General features: G+C 36.6%; 2 protein-coding genes across 3 annotated transcripts; one reads left to right on the top strand and one right to left on the bottom strand.

Moving 5' to 3' along the window:
• Positions 1-1,823: 1,823 nt before the first annotated feature.
• Positions 1,824-10,954, bottom strand: ccdc124 (coiled-coil domain containing 124). Its single transcript, XM_084388767.1, has 5 exons — positions 10,835-10,954; positions 9,491-9,662; positions 4,767-4,950; positions 3,747-3,852; positions 1,824-2,057 (listed from the first exon to the last, which is right to left on the bottom strand). Exons 2-5 carry the CDS (start codon positions 9,647-9,649, stop codon positions 1,856-1,858), a joined length of 651 nt encoding a protein of 216 aa, XP_084244893.1. The 5' UTR covers positions 9,650-9,662; positions 10,835-10,954; the 3' UTR covers positions 1,824-1,855.
• On the top strand, positions 10,250-18,225 carry slc5a5 (solute carrier family 5 member 5). Of its 2 annotated transcripts, none has more exons than XM_084388765.1 (16): positions 10,250-10,277; positions 12,390-12,810; positions 13,189-13,254; positions 13,502-13,553; positions 13,685-13,752; positions 14,071-14,225; positions 14,294-14,434; positions 14,613-14,742; positions 14,846-14,934; positions 15,010-15,122; positions 15,654-15,724; positions 15,824-15,910; positions 16,007-16,209; positions 16,343-16,437; positions 17,074-17,159; positions 17,261-18,225. In XM_084388765.1, exons 2-16 carry the CDS (start codon positions 12,457-12,459, stop codon positions 17,363-17,365), a joined length of 1,815 nt encoding a protein of 604 aa, XP_084244891.1. In that variant the 5' UTR covers positions 10,250-10,277; positions 12,390-12,456; the 3' UTR covers positions 17,366-18,225. The 2 variants fall into 2 exon arrangements, with proteins under 2 accessions (XP_084244891.1, XP_084244892.1); XM_084388766.1 differs by lacking the exon at positions 10,250-10,277 and adding an exon at positions 12,036-12,222.
• The last annotated feature ends 156 nt before the right edge of the window (positions 18,226-18,381 follow it).

The raw sequence follows: 18,381 nt of genomic DNA, 5'->3' as shown, positions 1-18,381 counted from the left end.
AAACACTGTTTATTTCATTTGTAGCCTTTCTTTGTTCTATTGTATATATTTGTCCTATTTGTAATTCAATTGTTTGTTTTTATTTTGTTACTGACTGCTTACTTGTTTTAAATTCACATTAATTAGGCTGCTAGTTTTTGTTGTAGTATCAAAATTGGATTAAATAATTGATATTTCACTGGTTTTGACAAACATTTGAACCGCTGACCCGATCCTCAGCACTGAGCCCTGCTGAAGCAGCTCTAAATATGTGCTGTGCTATTAAATGAAAGATAAAATATGATAGAGCAATAGAATGAACAGTGACAGTAGGCTTACAGAAGCTCATATGCATTTTAGCAGGCTTAATTAAGCATGAAAATAACTGAAAGAAATAGATATATTTGATGAACAAATTAAGCCAACTAATATGATTTATAATCTTTTGGTTTATCTACTAATACATTTAAAAATGACAAATGCAGTGAAAATTCAGGTATCGGTTACGGTATCGGTATCGGCGAGTACCAAAAATTACAGTATCGGTATCGGACTCGTTCTGCAAAAAGTGGTATCGGGACATCCCTACCTACGATGACAATTTCAGACCCCTCCATGATTTCCAAGTGGGAGAACTTGCAAAATAGCAGGGTGTTCAAATACTTATTTTCCTCACTGTATATATATATATATAGAGAGAGCGAGAGAGAGTTAAATAATTTAATATATAAAATGCTTATCTATATAACAAGGGTTGCAAGTAAGGGTTGTAATGTTAACCTTGTAAAGCTAGCCTAAATTAAGCTGCAACAAGTTAGCTAGTTTAGGACCAAGGTTGGTTTGTGGTTCTGTTTCCCTTAAATTTAGAAGTAAAAATAAAAGTATTTGTTTGATCTATTTTTCTTACCATAACTTCGGTATGAGGATTAAATGATTCAGCTTGACAAATGCAGTCAACAATCCAATATTTGTAAAAGTTAAATGAACTAGGGTTAGTCAAAACAGACAACAACATTTTTCTGAAAAATAAATGAAATGGGAGACCAAAAAACTAGAACTAAACAGCTTTCCATCACATATGAGGCCATTTCTTTTAAAGGAAATTAGAAAAAAAAGTTTCTTTCTTCCTTCTTTATTTTTTTTTTCCAAGAACCACCGAGAGTGTTTGTCCTCCTCCAGATGCGGAGGAAAGCATAGAGTGTGTTAACACTACTTGACACGCGTGTATGGGAATCCAACGGTTATTAGTCCACTCGCTTTTGGAATGTGGAGACATCGTTCCAGGGTCCAAAGTGCAGTTTCAAAACAAGGAGTCATGTAAGATCAATCAATCGAAAAAAATCCCTACCATCATCTTAACTAAGGGCAATTATCAGATCACCTTTCTCTTCTCCGTACATTTCAAACCAGAAGCTGAACCCTAAAGATCTTCACACAGACTAAATAAAAAAATAAAAAAATTGCCTCAGGTTAACCACACTCCAGCTCATGTGCAGCATATCAGATGGAGACATTAATAAATGGGCTTGACACTGCTGCAGTAAAACATGTTATGAGGAAGAAACATGTGCTAGCTGAGAAGAATCCACTCTGCATTCACTCCAAACCAAAACTAAAAACTTCCCAGCAGCTCTTGATATGCTGTGGTCTAGCAGATAAGCAAATTAGGTTGTATGCTGTTCATACATCATGAGATATTTATTGAATAATTAATTAAATAATCCAAGTTTGTCTATGAGTTCATGTAAGAGGCGAGGGGTGTGAATAAATCACCAGTGCATGTGTTAATTTTGTGTGTCCTAATTAATCATGGTGCCTTTTTTGTATTCATTAGGATCTGCGTCGAGGGTCAGTCTTTAAGTGCCATTGTGTTGGTTTACTTAGAGTTGTAGGAGGCCACGCGTTGGTTGAGGGGGTTTTCCGGAGACTTCGTCCACTCCTTCTTGAGCTGCTGTTTTAGCTGGGAAAGTCGCATATTGGGGTTCTCCATTTTAAGGCGTGCCATATTTTCTTCTTCAAATGCAGCGTAGGCGGCTTTCATACGGCGCTCAGGGTGTCGATCCAGGTCTTCCTTAGTGCTGAAAAACAGAAAAAACAGAGGCATGAACCAAAGTAGAATGGAATCTAGCTTTAAAGAAAGGCAATGCACAGATTATTGTGTTCATACTGGTAAAATATATATCCTGAATGTGTTAAATTATGTTTAAAAGTCTTTCCTTCCTGTGACAGGGCGGCCCAGAGAGAAGCCACGATAGCTTACGTTAAAGTAAATGCCAGATATAGTTTATTGTGCAACCAAAATCAGAACAATAACCAGAAAAATTGTATGTATAATGTGGGACTTTTAATTATAAACAAGCCTGAAATATACTGTGACTCTTATTTTGAAATGTATATGCTTCCCTACTTCCAGCTGCTTATTCAAAAAGTTGAGGGAGATACAATACGCATTCTTACAACCATCTACAAACCATAAAGTAACAACTGTTATAAATCATCAACATTAAATCATATGCATTCCCTTATAAATGTGCGGCATTAATTGATCGCGAACTGCTCTGAAACCACAAGCCTGTAGAACGCGCAACAGTGCCGCATTTTGAACTTTGAACTCAGTTATTAATTAAATCATACCTTCTGAAGTTTAATCACATTAGGCTGTGTCATGATTCCTAATCTCCATCCTCAAATTCAAGAGCTCTTAAAATGATAATTAAGCCTTTTGTTGTACATTTAAAGGCAGGGTAGGCGATTTGTTCCAGAATAATTTTTTTGTAATGCTGGTTGAAAGTCTCTTCACATCCTGATAGCAATCACTAAGTTAAATGGTCTAAATGTATTAATATTTATATATCGTCTGTGGAAGGTGTAGGACCATAAAATGTTCTGAAATGTACGAACGTGCAAGGTTATGCAGAGTTAGGCATACGAGCAACAGCAGCCACCTTATACTGTTCCTCCTGAACCAAAACAATGAGCTTTTGCTGTGTTTATGCTATAACTACTGTAATTTGGAAGAGATGGAAACTCGTAACATTATACTCGGAGCGGTTTGTGACTCGAATTTGTGCGTTTCAAAAGCAACACTATCAACGGCAAAATGAATCTGCAGCAGTCAGGTGGTACAGGTCACCTTTATGTTATGTGCTTTGACGCATGAGGTAATTTAAGAGACACCGTCTCTTGTGACGCTTTGCAGACTCTGCCTGTGTGCGACTGTGCGTTGTTACGTTCATGTGTTTTAAAAGAGGCATGGCTTTGGGATCTTATGCTTTCAAAGCTAGCTTGCTATTGCTAGCCGCTCTGAAAATTGCCTACCCTAGTGAAAAATAAATATACTAAAATATATTTGAAATACATTTATTTTATGCTAAGTATACTACAAATACATTTACATATTACGTACTTAATATAAAAACCCTGCAATTGAACTTTTGGTATACTTAAAGTCTGCAAAATTGGAACAACTAATTTTGTACTTAATGTACTAAAGTATATCTTTAGTTGAACCTCAACACTATTTCTGGATAACTAAAGTACATTTTGGTATAGGTTTTTTCACTAGGGCACTTTTAATATATTTAAAACTTTTTAACTGAATTTAAGACATTTTAAGACTTTTTAAGAACCCACAGGGACCCTGTGACAACAGCAAAAAATATGGGAATTGTGACTCTAACAAATGTTTATTTTTTTATACATATTTGCATTATGTTTGTAGAATAAGAGAGAACTCTAAAAATGTATTTCTCCAGAGAGCATGATACCTGAGAACTGCGATGGCATCCTCTATGGTTCGGGCCTCCACCGTGCCTTCTTCTGGAATTATCCGATTGATGTTCTCCTCAAGTGGCATCTCCAAGTGGCTTTTCTCTGTAGATTTGAAAGGACACATTAGACTAAACGATCTGAAAATGTCAATTCCAACAATTAAACAATATAGACACACAAAAATAAGTGCAACACGTGGCTGTCGATTAGGTGTGCACACTTTGCTCAGAGGCCTGTGCACTCGATGTGAACAGTCCGGGTAAGAATTTTGACAAGCAATCCAGTTTATTTTGTAGTGTGAATATAAATAGGGCTAATGTCAGCATAAAATGATAATACACCCTATTTATTTTACCAATGTAATGTTATTGATCTTAATGTGAACAATTCACCAGGTCAAATTACTCTTTTTGCTTTTCTGGTAAAAGCGAAAGGCTGTTGATGCATGTCGGACTTCTCCAATCATTTACTGTAGTCCGCTTAAACCCCGCCCCTTTCTACAAGCAAGCTCATATTCAGATCTGCCTCCATCCAATCATCAACCACTGGGTCCCTGCTCTACTTTTTTCTTTCCTTTCCATAATCCGCTTCACTCTGATTCATGACACGATACAGAAGAAAAGATCTGTTGCAACTTCAGTTTCATAGTGACTTTAACTTGTCAGGGTTTCCTTCATGGATGATTGGAATAATATAGTGTGACAAAAAACATTAAAACAATAACCCATGGTATTAAATGTATGTAAAAAATAAATAATGATATTTTACCTAATTTGTGTTTTTTTATGTTTATTAGAATGTCATGGTTTTGGTTCATCAACATTCAAATGTAAAACTCCACTGAAGTCAATGTGTGTCAAATCTCCCATACAATATAGCGGGCCTTTTGTGTGACACACGCTATGTACAGCACTGGAAATCAGTCACTTATGAGGTTTCATGATGTTTAGGATGTTGCCTACATAGGAAGCACAGTACGTTTTGGAGCAGAGTTATTGGATTGGATTTGGCCTTACCTTTTTCCTTGGTTTCCTTAACATTTTGGCCTTTTTGTAGGGTCTCCTCGATCTGAGCTCGAGTCACTTTACTGGGGGCTTCTTTTGTCTGTTTACCCTTTATCTTGGCATCTTCTTCCTCAAGGAGCCTTTGCTTTTCTCTCTTCCTCTCCAGAGCCTCCAAACGCTTCTTCTCCTTATCATCCTATACACACACACGCACACACACACTCTTTTAAATTACAACAGGACCGATGTTATCAAGGCAGCCTGACGGTCATTAAGCAAATGTAAGTGTAAACTGCAGAGCAGAGTAAAGAAATTAGAGATGCCTCCTGCCCGCTCAGAGTCACTCTGTGTCAGCGCGGCTGTAAGTAATGGTTACTAGGTTCCGACATGGTCTTAACTGTCCACATCCTAACCACCAGCCACCTTCTTGTTGATAACATCCCCAGAAATGGTGACACAACAGTAAGGAGATACGCATAATGAGATGACACCTTCAGATGCCGAACAGAGGCTGAAATGTCATTCGCATGACACAGATAAGACGCACGGCAGGCCGCGCTTAAGAACAAACCAAGATACGTTCCTCTCTCTTGACATTCTCACATATCTACTGGTGATAAATTATAGTCACCAAACCCGGCTGATCTTTAGAATATGTAAAGGATAAATCAGTGTGTTTCCAGTGCAGGTGAGCTTTCCCGAACACACAAAGCGGTCCCAGTGACATGGGGTATAATTAGCAGAATGGCTGCAGTGGGATAACAGCAGCGTGGGTCTGATAGGACGCCGGGGATCAGATGGCAGAGATGGGAGGAAACAGGAGGAAAGGAACAGGGTGTGAGGAGCTCCTAACCAGAGTGCCTTACCAAGTAGACTGGCACATCATGCCAGTATTGCTGACTCTCACTACATATGCCAACACTGGCTAAATAATGTATGAAATAGAGGCAGGAGAGAGCCGGGAAGGGAGAAAAGGCACCGAAGGCCAGCAAAGGCTGCTTTTCAAATATTTAGACTACCGAAATATCTTCTAATAATTAAAATACTTCATCTATATCAGCCCAAAAAACATATCAAAATAGGTAAACAGGATTTAAATTTATATGGCACTTTGCTATAAGCTTGTTTCCAAAAATATTTAACAAATTAATTTGAGAACTGCGTCAATCCGATGCAATGCAGCTTGCGAATGTGTTAAAGGGATAGTTCACCCAAAAATGAAATTATTCTGGCATTATTTACTCAATTTTATGCCATTCCAAACCTGTATGGCTTTCTTTCTTTCTGCAGAACAGATATTCTTGAAGATATTTAAACTGTTTGTTTCCATATAATGAAAATCAATGGGGTCCAAAACAACATTGGAGAAAAAACTAAGGCATTTTTCTAAATATCACCTTTTGTATTCCACAGAAAAAGAGAAAAACATACAGGTGAGTAAATGGTGACTGAACATTTTCTTTTTTGGGTGAACTATCCCTTTAACACATTTGCAAGCTGCATTGCATAGTACTGACCTAATTTTTTTGGGTGAAATACTGATTTAAGATTATGCATGTGTTACAACAGCCTTTCAACCCTAATTAAATTCACCTGATCCAGCTAATCAAGTCCTTCAGGCTCATTTGAAAACTACAGGTATGTGTGTTGGAGCAGGGTTGGAACTTGTGCTGCGTTCATGCCATGTTGTAAATACTGTAATTTCATGACGACAACACATGACGTTCTACTTGAAGCTGTTTGCGTCCGTGGACTGGGAATTATGTGTTTCTATGGCAACACTATCAATGCTAAATAAATCTGAAGCGGTCAGGTGGTACAGTGGTCACGTGGTCACAAGTAGGAGCTCTCAGAAAATTTGTAATTACGAGTTCTACGAGGACGTGAACGCTTAACACACTTTAAACTCTTTAGGCTGTGACCCTCAAAGAACCGAGTTTTACACCCCTGCTATAAACATGTTACATGTGTTGACGTGGATCACTTGCAATCTGGTTTGCTGACACTTAACATGGCATAAAAAATTGCTTTGGAGACATAATAACCAAACAATCACTGCATATCAGTCACAACATCCGCGCATAGACCTCACCCAGGCCTCAAAATCATGCTCAATTACTGATAACAAACACTCATCAATATGCGGCATAATTGATAGAGGATATCAGAGCTTCTGTGATGGTGTAACTTTAACCCAGTAGGCTTCGTCTTTCATTTTATTCGTGGGGACCTCATTTCCTGAGCAACCCTAAACCTGACTTGCAATGTATTAATCTATTGTGTGCTACTCAGACTCATATGTCTGCAGCTTTAGCGAGGAAGACAGCTGTGTCATTTAGATACAAGATTAGCAGCCAATGACGGGAATGTTAGACAACATAACATGGAAAACATGGGCACGGTGGGAATCAATTTTCTGTGCATTCAGTACAGAACTCAAAAAACATTTCAATATCATAAAGACAATTAGGACAAAAGGGGCCAACGTTTTGGTGGTTAGCATGGGTAGTTAGCTCCAGCTGGTAGTTGCTATAACTATACTGGACCATTAAAAGCATCTTGAAGGTGTAGGGTTTTTTTTCATACACCACCTATCAAAATTTTTCGTCATTTTTGTTGTTGAATTAATATTTTTATTCAGCAAGGATGCAATAACTTGATCAAAAGTGACGGTAATGACATTTATAATGTAAAAAATATATATATATTTTCTATTCTTAGAATCTTGAATTTTTTTTTATCATGGTTTCTACAAAAATATTAAGTAGCACCACAACTGAAATGTTTCTTAAGCACCAAATCATCATATTAAAATGATTTCTGAAGGATCATGTGAAACTGAAGACTGGAGTAATTATGCTAAATATTCAGCTTTGCAATCACAGGATTTTTTTATTTTTTTTATGTTTTAAATTGTAATAATATTTCAAAATATTACAGTTTTCACTGTATTTAAATCAAAATGCAGCCTGAGCATAAGAGTCTTTTATTTAAAACATTTAAAAATCTCATCGACCTCAAACTTTTGTATGGTAGTGTATAAATGGCAAATAATAAATATTTTCACAGTGACTATTTTCATTCTGAAGAATTCAAAAGTGTGAAATGGACTAATATTTTTCACAGTTTAAGATGTTCGTAATTGTGTGGTGCCATCAGCCAACTATCGTCGTGACATCATTTTCCTGTGGCTTCTAATGGATAGCAATCTCTATCCAGGTACTACTGACTGCATTGATTAAGACAAACTATTTCACTGTCGAACAATTTAAAGGGTTAGTTCACACAAAAATGAAAATTCTGTCATTAATTACGCACCCTCATGTTATTCCAAACCCATAAGACTTTTGTTCATCTTCAGAACACAAATTCATCATTCATCTTTTTGATGAAATCTGAGAGATTTCTGTCCCTCCGTTGACAGCAAAGCAACTACCACTTTGACTCTTCAAAAAGTTAATAAAGATATCGTAAAACTAATCCATATGAATCCAGCAGTTTAGTCCAAATTTTCTGAAGAGGAGACTCGATCGCTTTATATGATGAACAACAGATTGAATTTAGGCTTTTATTCACATATAAACATTCATCAACGCACACATCATTTGTGGTAAACGGAAGCTTAAGCATGTTTGCTTGACGTGCGAGAACCAATGAGGTTCATTCTCATGTTGAGCAGCACGTTTGAGCTTCCGCAAGAAGCTTCTGTTTATATTCGCTGATCATCAATGTTTAAATGTGAATAAAAGTCTAATTGAAATCTGTTCATCATTATAAAGCGATCGAGCCTCGAGAAAATTTTGACTAAACCGCTCAATTTATATGGATAGTTTTACAATCTCTTTATGAACTTTTTGAAGCGTCAAAGTGGTAGTTGCATAGCTGGAGGGACAGAAATAGCTCCGATTTCATCAACAAGATCTTCATTTGTGTTCCAAAGATGAACTAAAGTCTTACGGGTTTGGAACGACATGAGGGTGAGTAATAACAGAATTTAGAATTCTTGGGTGAACTATCCCTTTAAGTGGATTGGAGGAACAGTAAACAATCTTTACTGCCACCTTGTGTTTATTCTACACTCTGTCTGTATGCACGCATTTCATAGAATGTCCTTCCAATTAGGTGTGGATGTGACAAAAATCTAATCACAGTAATGGTAGATTTCAAACAATACCAAAGCAGATCACATTTCCAGGGTTCCCACACCTTGGTTAACTTCAAATTCAAAGACCTTTCAAGGACTTTCCAGGTCCAATACCCTTAAATTCAAGGACTTAATGTGGGGAGTGGGGACACATTTCAAGTGAGAGCAAGGTTACATAGTGTTACCTTGAAAGATACATTGTTACAGTTTTGCGCACGTGAACATCATGGCAACGTACAACACAAAGAACCTCACGCGGGAAACACTCAACATAACGCGTAAATGCGCGTAACTAACGTAAATAAAGCAAGCTAGTATGCATAGGCCACCAAGTGTTGGCGAAATAACACATTAGCGGACCAGAGGGAATATGGAATTTTTTTCCAGAAAACTTCTTGCACAAAATAAATGGTCAAGGACCTATATCTAGGCATGATTTTTTTTTTTTTTTTTTTACTTTCCAGGGCTCTGACACTTTTTTTTTTTTCAGATTCACAAACTTTCAAGGATTTCAAGGACCCGTGGGGAGCCTGCATCTCCTGATTTGGAGGACATAAGTTGTTAAACCAAAAAAAAAAAAAATCAGTCCTACCTTCCTCTGCTCTTTCTTCATGACATGTTTGTCGTTATCTTGCCAGAGCGCATCCTCCAGATCCTTCTGTTTCTGTGCATCAGCGACGGCTTTGGCCTCGGCCTTCCTGGCTCTCGCTGTGGCCGATTTGGAATTCTCACCCTGGAATTTCTTCGGCATTCCTGGGACTTCCCTGCGGAGATAAGGTAGAGATGATGACCAGTTAAAAAAGGTAGAGATGATGACCAGTTAAAAGTGGTAGAATACTGTATGTGCTGAGATCACAAAGGGCATTAATGTGTAGTGTATAAACATACTAATGAGAGAAAGACTGAAAACTAAACACATGGCAATCATGACCTGAGGCTGAATCGATAGTATTTATTTAGGACCAGTTGTTATTGGGCTCTCTATTCGGTTTTGTGCATCTGTTCTGTGCATCTCATACATTTCACAGTAAAGCACAGACCTCAATAAAATAAAATAAAATAAGGGATTTTTGAAGGCCCTTTTTGGTAACCACAGTTGCCGGTAGCTATTGACTTCTATAGTATTTATTTGTTCCTACTATGTAAGTCAATGGCTACCATCAACTGTCTGGTTACCAAAATTCGTCAATCTTTTTTTTGTGTTCAACATAACAAAGAAACTCATACAGATTTGGAACAACTTGAGGGTAAGTTAAGTAAATGATTACACAATTTAAATTTTTGGGTGAACCCTTTAACATAATCTGGTATTAACTAGGCAGTGTTAAACTCCAAATATTTTGTTTACAGCACTTCCAAAAGAGAAGGAGATTAACAAGGTAGACGGTAAAATATGCATCCACTTTTTCTTAATTACCTTATAGGCTAGACTTTATTCTAATGTTATTTGCGATATATATATTATAATTATTATGATAGATATTATGATTTATTTGATATATATTATGATATACATTTAGCAGCACTGTGTGTGTATGTATGTATATATATATATATATAACGTTAATTAACTTTATCATAAATCTTACACCTGCTCGGTTTTTTTATGTTCTGACAGCACACGTATCATCTGACATGTCTCGTGGCTAGAGGATTTAATTCTCTAATTTCCTAAAATAGAGTGTCGCAAAGGGAAAATTCTGGAACTTTAGGAACATTTGAATTGTACTTTTTTTCTTTTCAGAAACCTTCTCGTTAGCATCTTTGCTAATCACTCTGGTTTCAGAGAGTGATAGTATTCATGTACAAGCTTGTATCAGACACTGTCCGCTGAACAATGAAAGCAGATCTAGACGGGGACGTTTAAAACATCTCATTTTATTAATCGGATTCATTTTCAGGCACCGAATCTAATATATAATGTAACAGCACCAACCTTTTCCTACACCGGGATGATGTTCGCTCTTCTTCTCAAGCCGCTGCGCTACAGTTGAAGCGGTTCATTTAGCGCCCTCTGGAGGCTCGACGGTCAGTCCGCTAACTGTTACACGCTTACGGTAAACAGCGAACGCTAAGCTTGTTGTGGTCCGTTTTAGTCAACAGGTACAGAAAAATCGAAATACGTGTGCTACTACACGACTACATCCAGAGTCACTCTGTTAGTAGTCTAATTGCTCCTTAACCAGTAAACAGTGGGGTCCAAAACAAAGTCATGAGAAAGTCTTCGATTTTATGGATATCAAATTATTGCTTTGCGCAGGCTAGCTGTTATTCTCATTGTACTTTCCATTCTTATCTAATTTGATATGAATTCATTTATATATATATATATTATTAACAATACAATTGCTTTTTAACATATTTTACTTTTAAAACATTTTATAGAAATAAATCCTAGTTATAATGAGCAGGGCCTATAACAAGCTTTATTTGAATTTCAGGATTTTTGTATTTCATTCAGGACTTGTTATTCAGCATGATTTGAAAATAAAACAGCGTCTTGTGCTTCAGTGGAATCAAGAAAATGTACAAAAGAGTTTACATGGTCAGTTTTACATATTTATTTGATTAGTGACCAGTCCAAAATCTAAAATATTTCTATACCTATTTCATGTTGGGTTTTTATATACAACTTTCTGTTTATTTTCCAAGGGAAAATACCTGATTTTCAATGTGATCTTAGACTTATATAAAAAATAAAAACAAGAAAGGAAAAGAACTCATTCAGAATAGATGTTTTTAAATCCTGCTAAACACTGTGCATCCTTATAAACAATACCACATCATGGTACTTTGCTTAACATGTTTAATATTCCCATTCATAATTGTATTTACATGGTATAGTATGACAAAGAATGTGATGGAATCACATGTCCATGTCCAAAAAAGCAATAGGTACATTTTGTTTCTTTTTGTTCAGTGCTTATTAAATCTGTCAGATTAATCAAAATCTTAAATCATGACTTTCATAGCAAAGAATTTTTTTTAAGATTCAAACAAAAATTAAGGAAAGAATCGGTGGTGTCAAATGACTCTGCTGTCAATCACAACATACTCCTCCCTCCACATATTACCGGTACATTAATTCCTAATTCCCCTCCCATCAGACTGCCCTCGATTATCCAAATTATCAGGCCAGACAAATAAATCCACCTCTATTTGAAAGAATGCTCATTCACTTTCCACACTGGTCAGTGATAGTGAACATATCTTTAAACCAATACTTTTTTCTATCCTGTATGAGTTGATTACTGTACATGCTGGCCTGTGGAATTTGGTCTTTTCATACACTCATAAACTCATTTTGCATGGTTTTGGTCAAAGGTAAGTTGTTTTTGAAATATTTAAATAGTGTGTAAAAAATAAAAACTCAAGCAGCTTTTACCTTAAATGACACTTTGCACTGCGTGAGCCCTAACCTCTGAAAGTCAAAAGAACATAACAGGGAGTCGATTAAGAATGCATTGTGATTTCTGAGTTTGTTGTTACAGCTGACAGTCTCTTGAAGAGAAGGACTCTACTCATTTAGGCTCTGGCAGAGTCTAAACAGAGAGCACTATGGCTTCGGACTCAGACAACTTGGGCTTCTGTTTGGTGGACTATGTAGTATTTGCTGCTATGCTGGGGGTTTCGGTGGCCATCGGGCTATTCCAGTCTCTGAGAGACAGCCAGGGTCGCTCGAATGTGGACAACTTCTTCACAGGGGGCAGGGGTTTCTCTGCTGTGCCGGTTGGACTGTCGCTCTGTGCCAGCTTTATGTCAGCTGTCCAGGTGCTCGGCGTGCCATCTGAGGCATATTTATATGGCTTTAAGTTCCTCTATATGTGCCTGGGACAAGCCCTCAACTCCCTCATTACTGCAGTTGTGTTCGTTCCTGTGTTTTATCGTCTCAAAATCACCAGCGCACATCAGGTTTGGTTTTTGTCCATTTATTTCTTTAGTAGTTTTGCAATATGCTCTCTCTCTCTCTCTCTCTCTCTCTCTATATATATATATGAATTGCATATGAGTCACATTGAATTCCATGGATTTCACAAAGAATGTGAGGATGAGTAATTTCTCTGTAGTATGTGATAAAAAGACACATGTACTAAACAGTGGAGTCTAAAGATTTGAGGCCACTAGTGAAATTCCTTATATTTAGCTTTTTTTTCTAATTAAAAGGCATTTTCCCAAGTTTTGATGCTTTTAATTTTCTATATTTAGTATGTTCCCCTAACAAGCATGTACATACTTTTGGACTGCAGTGTTTTTTCATGTGTGTGTGTGTGTGTGAAATGTACTTGTCAGTATTTAGGAATGAGGTTTGGGAGAGGGATGCAGCTCTTGGGAAGTTTGCAGTTCATTGTAGCCACAGTAAGATGAATTCATATAATCATAAAAAATTATATATAATACTATTTTTAATACTATTAAAGCAGTACCCTGAAATTAAAATGTAGAATGCTGATCGATAAAGCCTTGAATCGTATATGTATACTTTTAATTCCAATATTTAGTTTGCACAAAATATGTATTAAAAATAATAATAATAATGTGTTTATTTTAGTTTTAGGTTTGTGTCTAAAGGATACATAATGCTGATATTGTGTTCTTCCTGTAGCTTCTCTACACTGGAATAGTGATCTTTGCTCCTGCAGTCATCTTGAATCAGGGTAAGAGAAATAAACTGATTTCTTAGCTTCATGTGTCCATTGTATGTGTGAGTCATTGCAAATCCATCAGTGGATCCCATATATGATTTCGCCCTTATTCTTATCAACCTTTTCTTCTTTTCTGAATCAAGCCACAGGCCTAAATATGTGGGCGTCTCTTTTCTCAACTGGACTCATCTGCACATTTTACACAACAGTGGTAGGCCAGTGTTGTGAAATCTTGCCTGATTTGAATAATACAAATACTGATGTCCAGTCTTTATTGCTTTATTTGTGGACTATTTTGACTCTTTTAATGTGACCAAATATTTCTCATAAATTGTGTATACTGTAGTCGCCAAAAGTGATGTCCGGAGGGGATATTTGTTTTAAAGGGTGAAGATGTCAATTTTCCTAGTCTGGATATCACTTTTGGCCTGTATATTTGTATATGATTAATTAGTAAAAATTAGTAAAACAGTTGCATGAGTGTGTACATGTTTGTTTGTGAACGTAACGTGTTTCCGTTTTCCTGCAGGGTGGTATAAAGGCTGTAATCTGGACAGATGTTTTTCAGATTGTAGTCATGCTCTCTGGGTTCATTGCAGTCTTCGTTCAGGGCACTTTATTGGCAGGAGGGCCTGCCAGAGTTTTAGAGATTGCCAACAATGGATCCCGCATCAATTTTAATGAGTATGAACAGTAAATGTTTTGAAATGTTTATTTAGTGTTGAATTGCTCATTCCCTCTCTGTGTTACAGTTTTGCCATAGACCCTCAGAGGCGGTACTCGTTCTGGAGTTTCACAGTGGGCGGCACAATGGTCTGGTTATCCATGTATGGAGCCAATCAGGCCCAAGTACAGCGTTACATATCATGCAGGACTGAGAAACAAGCCCAACTGTGAGAGAATAAATGAGTCAAATCTGTCTAAAATAACCTCTTCAGTTCAGTTTACTAAATTTAGTTTTGTTTGGCATTCAATTTCTCCTAATAATGATTGTTGAGTAACTCACATACAGTATTTTCTGCTACTGCTCACTGAGATAGAGATCCACTGAGTGTCAGTCTTGTTCTGCAGGGCGCTGCTGGTAAATCAGGTGGGTCTGTGTCTGATTGTGAGCAGTGCAGCCACCTGTGGGATTGTGATGTTTGCTTTATACTCCAACTGTGACCCGCTGAAGACTGGCAGAATATCTGCACCTGACCAGGTAAGTGAATACATGCATGAACAGAATTAACTGTACCCACTGTATCCTACTAATCACTATTCAATTTTAAACCAAAAATCTGTCTTTATCTTTATTTTCACAGTACATGCCGTACTTGGTTTTGGACATTTTCCGTAATCATCCAGGCTTCCCGGGTCTTTTTCTAGCCTGTGCCTACAGTGGAACTTTAAGGTGGTTGAAACTATCTTCAGTGAGGTGTTGATTACTGATACCAACGGAATAAACCACCTGCTTCTTTTTCCACAGTACTGTCTCTACCAGCATTAACGCAATGGCAGCTGTTACTATGGAGGATGTAATGAAGCCGTGGCTAATCACTGTTTCACAGAGAAAACAACTCTTGCTCTCCAAGTCATTATGTAGGGTCAAAAGCCACTTCTTATTCTTTCCTGTGGTGCAAGTAAACATAGAGTCATACATATATATATATATATAGTGTAATGTTATATAACATTATATATATCATTTGTATTTGTATTATATAATTTGAATTTGTTTGCTGCCTATAATATATGCTGATATGTATTTATTTGAAATGAAGGGAAAAAAAAAAGATTATTTGAATATATTTTATAATGTTATATTATATTTACATAATTCTAATATTATATTTATTTAATGTTATATTATATCAATTATTATAAAATGAATTAACTATATAATGTTTGTATTTATTTGCTGCCTTTAATAGTATATATCTTAATTGTCATAAAAATACATTTACATTTAATTCCATCTTAATTCAAATTTAATGTTGGTGATTATTGGTGAGATTTTTATACAGCACTTATTTAACTAAGAAAGCATGACGGTATCAACATGATAATGTTTAGAAATATAACTATAGTGTCAACTAATGTTATTATTGTTTGTTTGCATGTGTAAAACAGCTCTGTTGTACGGCCTTGGCTGCATTACAATGGCTGCGCTTTCCTCCCTGCTGGACTGGGGAGTCCTTCAGGTGTGAACTGCTGGAATAACTGTGATTTTAATCAGGCTGTATTTCAGTCTATGTGTCTGTGCTCTAACCAGCGTTCTTTTTTAACTCTAATAACCTCAGGGTTCGTTCACAGTCATGGGTGTAGTGAATGGTCCACTTCTGGGAGCGTTTGTGCTGGGCATGTTTGTTCCAGCCACAAATAAACCGGTAAGGCTCCATAAACATCACTGTTGTGTACACCATATATTATTCTAGCCCTCCACTCGATGAATAGCCATGTCATATTTATTTCTCACACTATAGGGGGTTTTCTCAGGTGTGGCTGTGGGTTTTTGTCTTTCTCTATGGCTTGCTGTTGGAAGCACAATTTATCCTCCTACACCACAAATAATGGGTGTTTTACCCACTAGTGCTGATCACTGTCTAGCAACTAATGCAACACTCAACAGCACCACAGCAGTCACTAAATCATCTATCTTGTTATCATCAGTCCCCCGGGATTATGGGTAAGATTCTAGAATTTTATATCACATTTTATATTAACCATAATTGCATTGTATTTCACTGCTCTGTGACTTGAATTACTTGTGAGAAATAGCACAAGAGCTAAGTTTTCTTTTTCCAACTAAATTCATGCAGCTTTCAAAATATCTATTCAATATCATACCTGTACTTCGGAGCCCTGTCAACTAGTGCAGTCATGCTAGTAGGTGTGGTGGTTAGCTACATTACAGGTGAGAGAAATTCACAGTATTGTTAAAGGGTTAGTTCACCCAAAAATGAAAATTCTGTCATTAATTACTCAGCCCCGTCTTGTTCCAAACCCGTAAGACTTTCGTTCATCTTTGGAACACAAATCTTTTTAATGAAATCTGAGCGATTGCAACGCAACTGACACTTCAAAAAGTTAATAAAGAGATTGTAAAACGAATCCATATGAACAAAATGGTTTGTTCTCACGCATCAAGCATTATGGTTGAGCTTCTGTTTATGTTCGCTGATCAATGTTTAGATGTGAATAAAAGACTAAATTCAATCAAGCGATTGAGTCTCTTCAGAACATTTGGACTAAACCGCTCAATTCATATGGATTAGTTTTACGATCTCTTTATGAACTTTTTGAAGCGATCAACATAGTAGTTGAGTGGCTGTCAATGGAGGGACAGAAATCGCTCAGTAAAAAAAAACATCTTCATTTGCGTTTTGAAGATGAAAGAAAGCCTTAAGGGTCTGGAACGACATGAGGGTGAGGCCTAAATGATGACAGAATTTTCATTTCTGGGTGACCTAACGCTTTAATAATTAAAACAAATGAAAATATCAACAGATGTTATTTTACCTTCAAATGAATATGTGCTGAATTACTGCAGGACCCACCAAGAAGGATTCTATCAGTCCTGGTTTATTACGGTGGAACTTGGAACAAAAAACCTGCGATGTGTCCTGTCATAACTTGGTAAGTTAGATGGTTTTCATTTTATTTCTGCTAACGAAAACAATTTGTAATAGTTTTAGTTAACAATACCAACACTGCTGAAATTATTCTTGTCTCTACAGAATGAAACTACAGCACACAATCCCAACGAAATCCTTCTCAGTTCAAAAGAACTATTTGCCACAGCTGATAAACAAGTTGTTTTACTGAACAAAGATGAAGTTTAGACAGGTGCAGGACCCGCTTTAAAAGTCAGGTTTCAAGCTTTACTATTTAACATCATGCTAGGTACACTCTGTACAGTCTTGCATATCAAATATGTCAAAGCCATACTGATTTGGTTATCTTCCTTTTTGATTGGCATTACTGAATACCTGACCGTCACCACCTGATTCAAAGGATGATTCTTTGATCTGTATAACAATAGTGCTTTCTTTCATAGTACAAAATCACGCACAATACGTTTCTGTTCATCACACACCTGCATCGCACCTGTTTGTCAGTTCACTTTCATTCCTAGCCAAGTTTAGAAGAAAAGAGAGCATAAGCATGCACACAAAAGTCATTTGAAATTTGTTTAATTTGTTCAACAGAATGCTTTTAAATGAGATATATCACTATGATCCAATAACTATCTGAAAAGTATGAATGATTATTAGTGTGAATTAATTAAAAGAATATGTAGCCTAAGTTGTTACGCACTATAAAGATCCATTTTATTGACCATGCTACTATAGATTTTAACTACACCATACTACCTACAATGAGAATAATGCATTTCATTTGTTTTTTGGCAGATAGGAATATTATTTGTCTGTCTAAACCTATAAAACAAGGCTCATTAATGGGATATTAGTTCCTCAGCATTTCTAAGATCAGGGTCCTAGACCTAGAAAAGTATATAGAAGTCCTAAAAAGCCCTAAGTCACCAGAATCAAGATGAAACTGTTTCAGTGTTTATGTATTGAATGATGTTGGTTATATAATTCATGCATATTTTGAATATGTATTATTTGTTAGTAGTCTAGTATCACAGAGATGAGCTGTAGAATAATGCACATTCACAATAAATTGAAATGTCAACACTACTATCAGGTGCACGTACTTTCTGATCAAAATAGTTTAAATTAAAGTTTCATAAGCCACTGGGTTGTATCAGGCCAAAAGGAAGAAAACCTACAGTTTTTCTCTGCAGGCGGAAATAACAAACCCGCGGCTCACTAGCAGAGAAAGAGGAAACCAC

Source organism: Rutilus rutilus (assembly GCF_951802725.1).
Source record: "Rutilus rutilus genome assembly, chromosome: 19".
NCBI lineage: Eukaryota > Metazoa > Chordata > Actinopteri > Cypriniformes > Leuciscidae > Rutilus > Rutilus rutilus.
The sequence above is the reverse complement of the archived record's forward strand: the minus strand, read 5'-3'. Positions and strand labels throughout refer to the sequence as shown.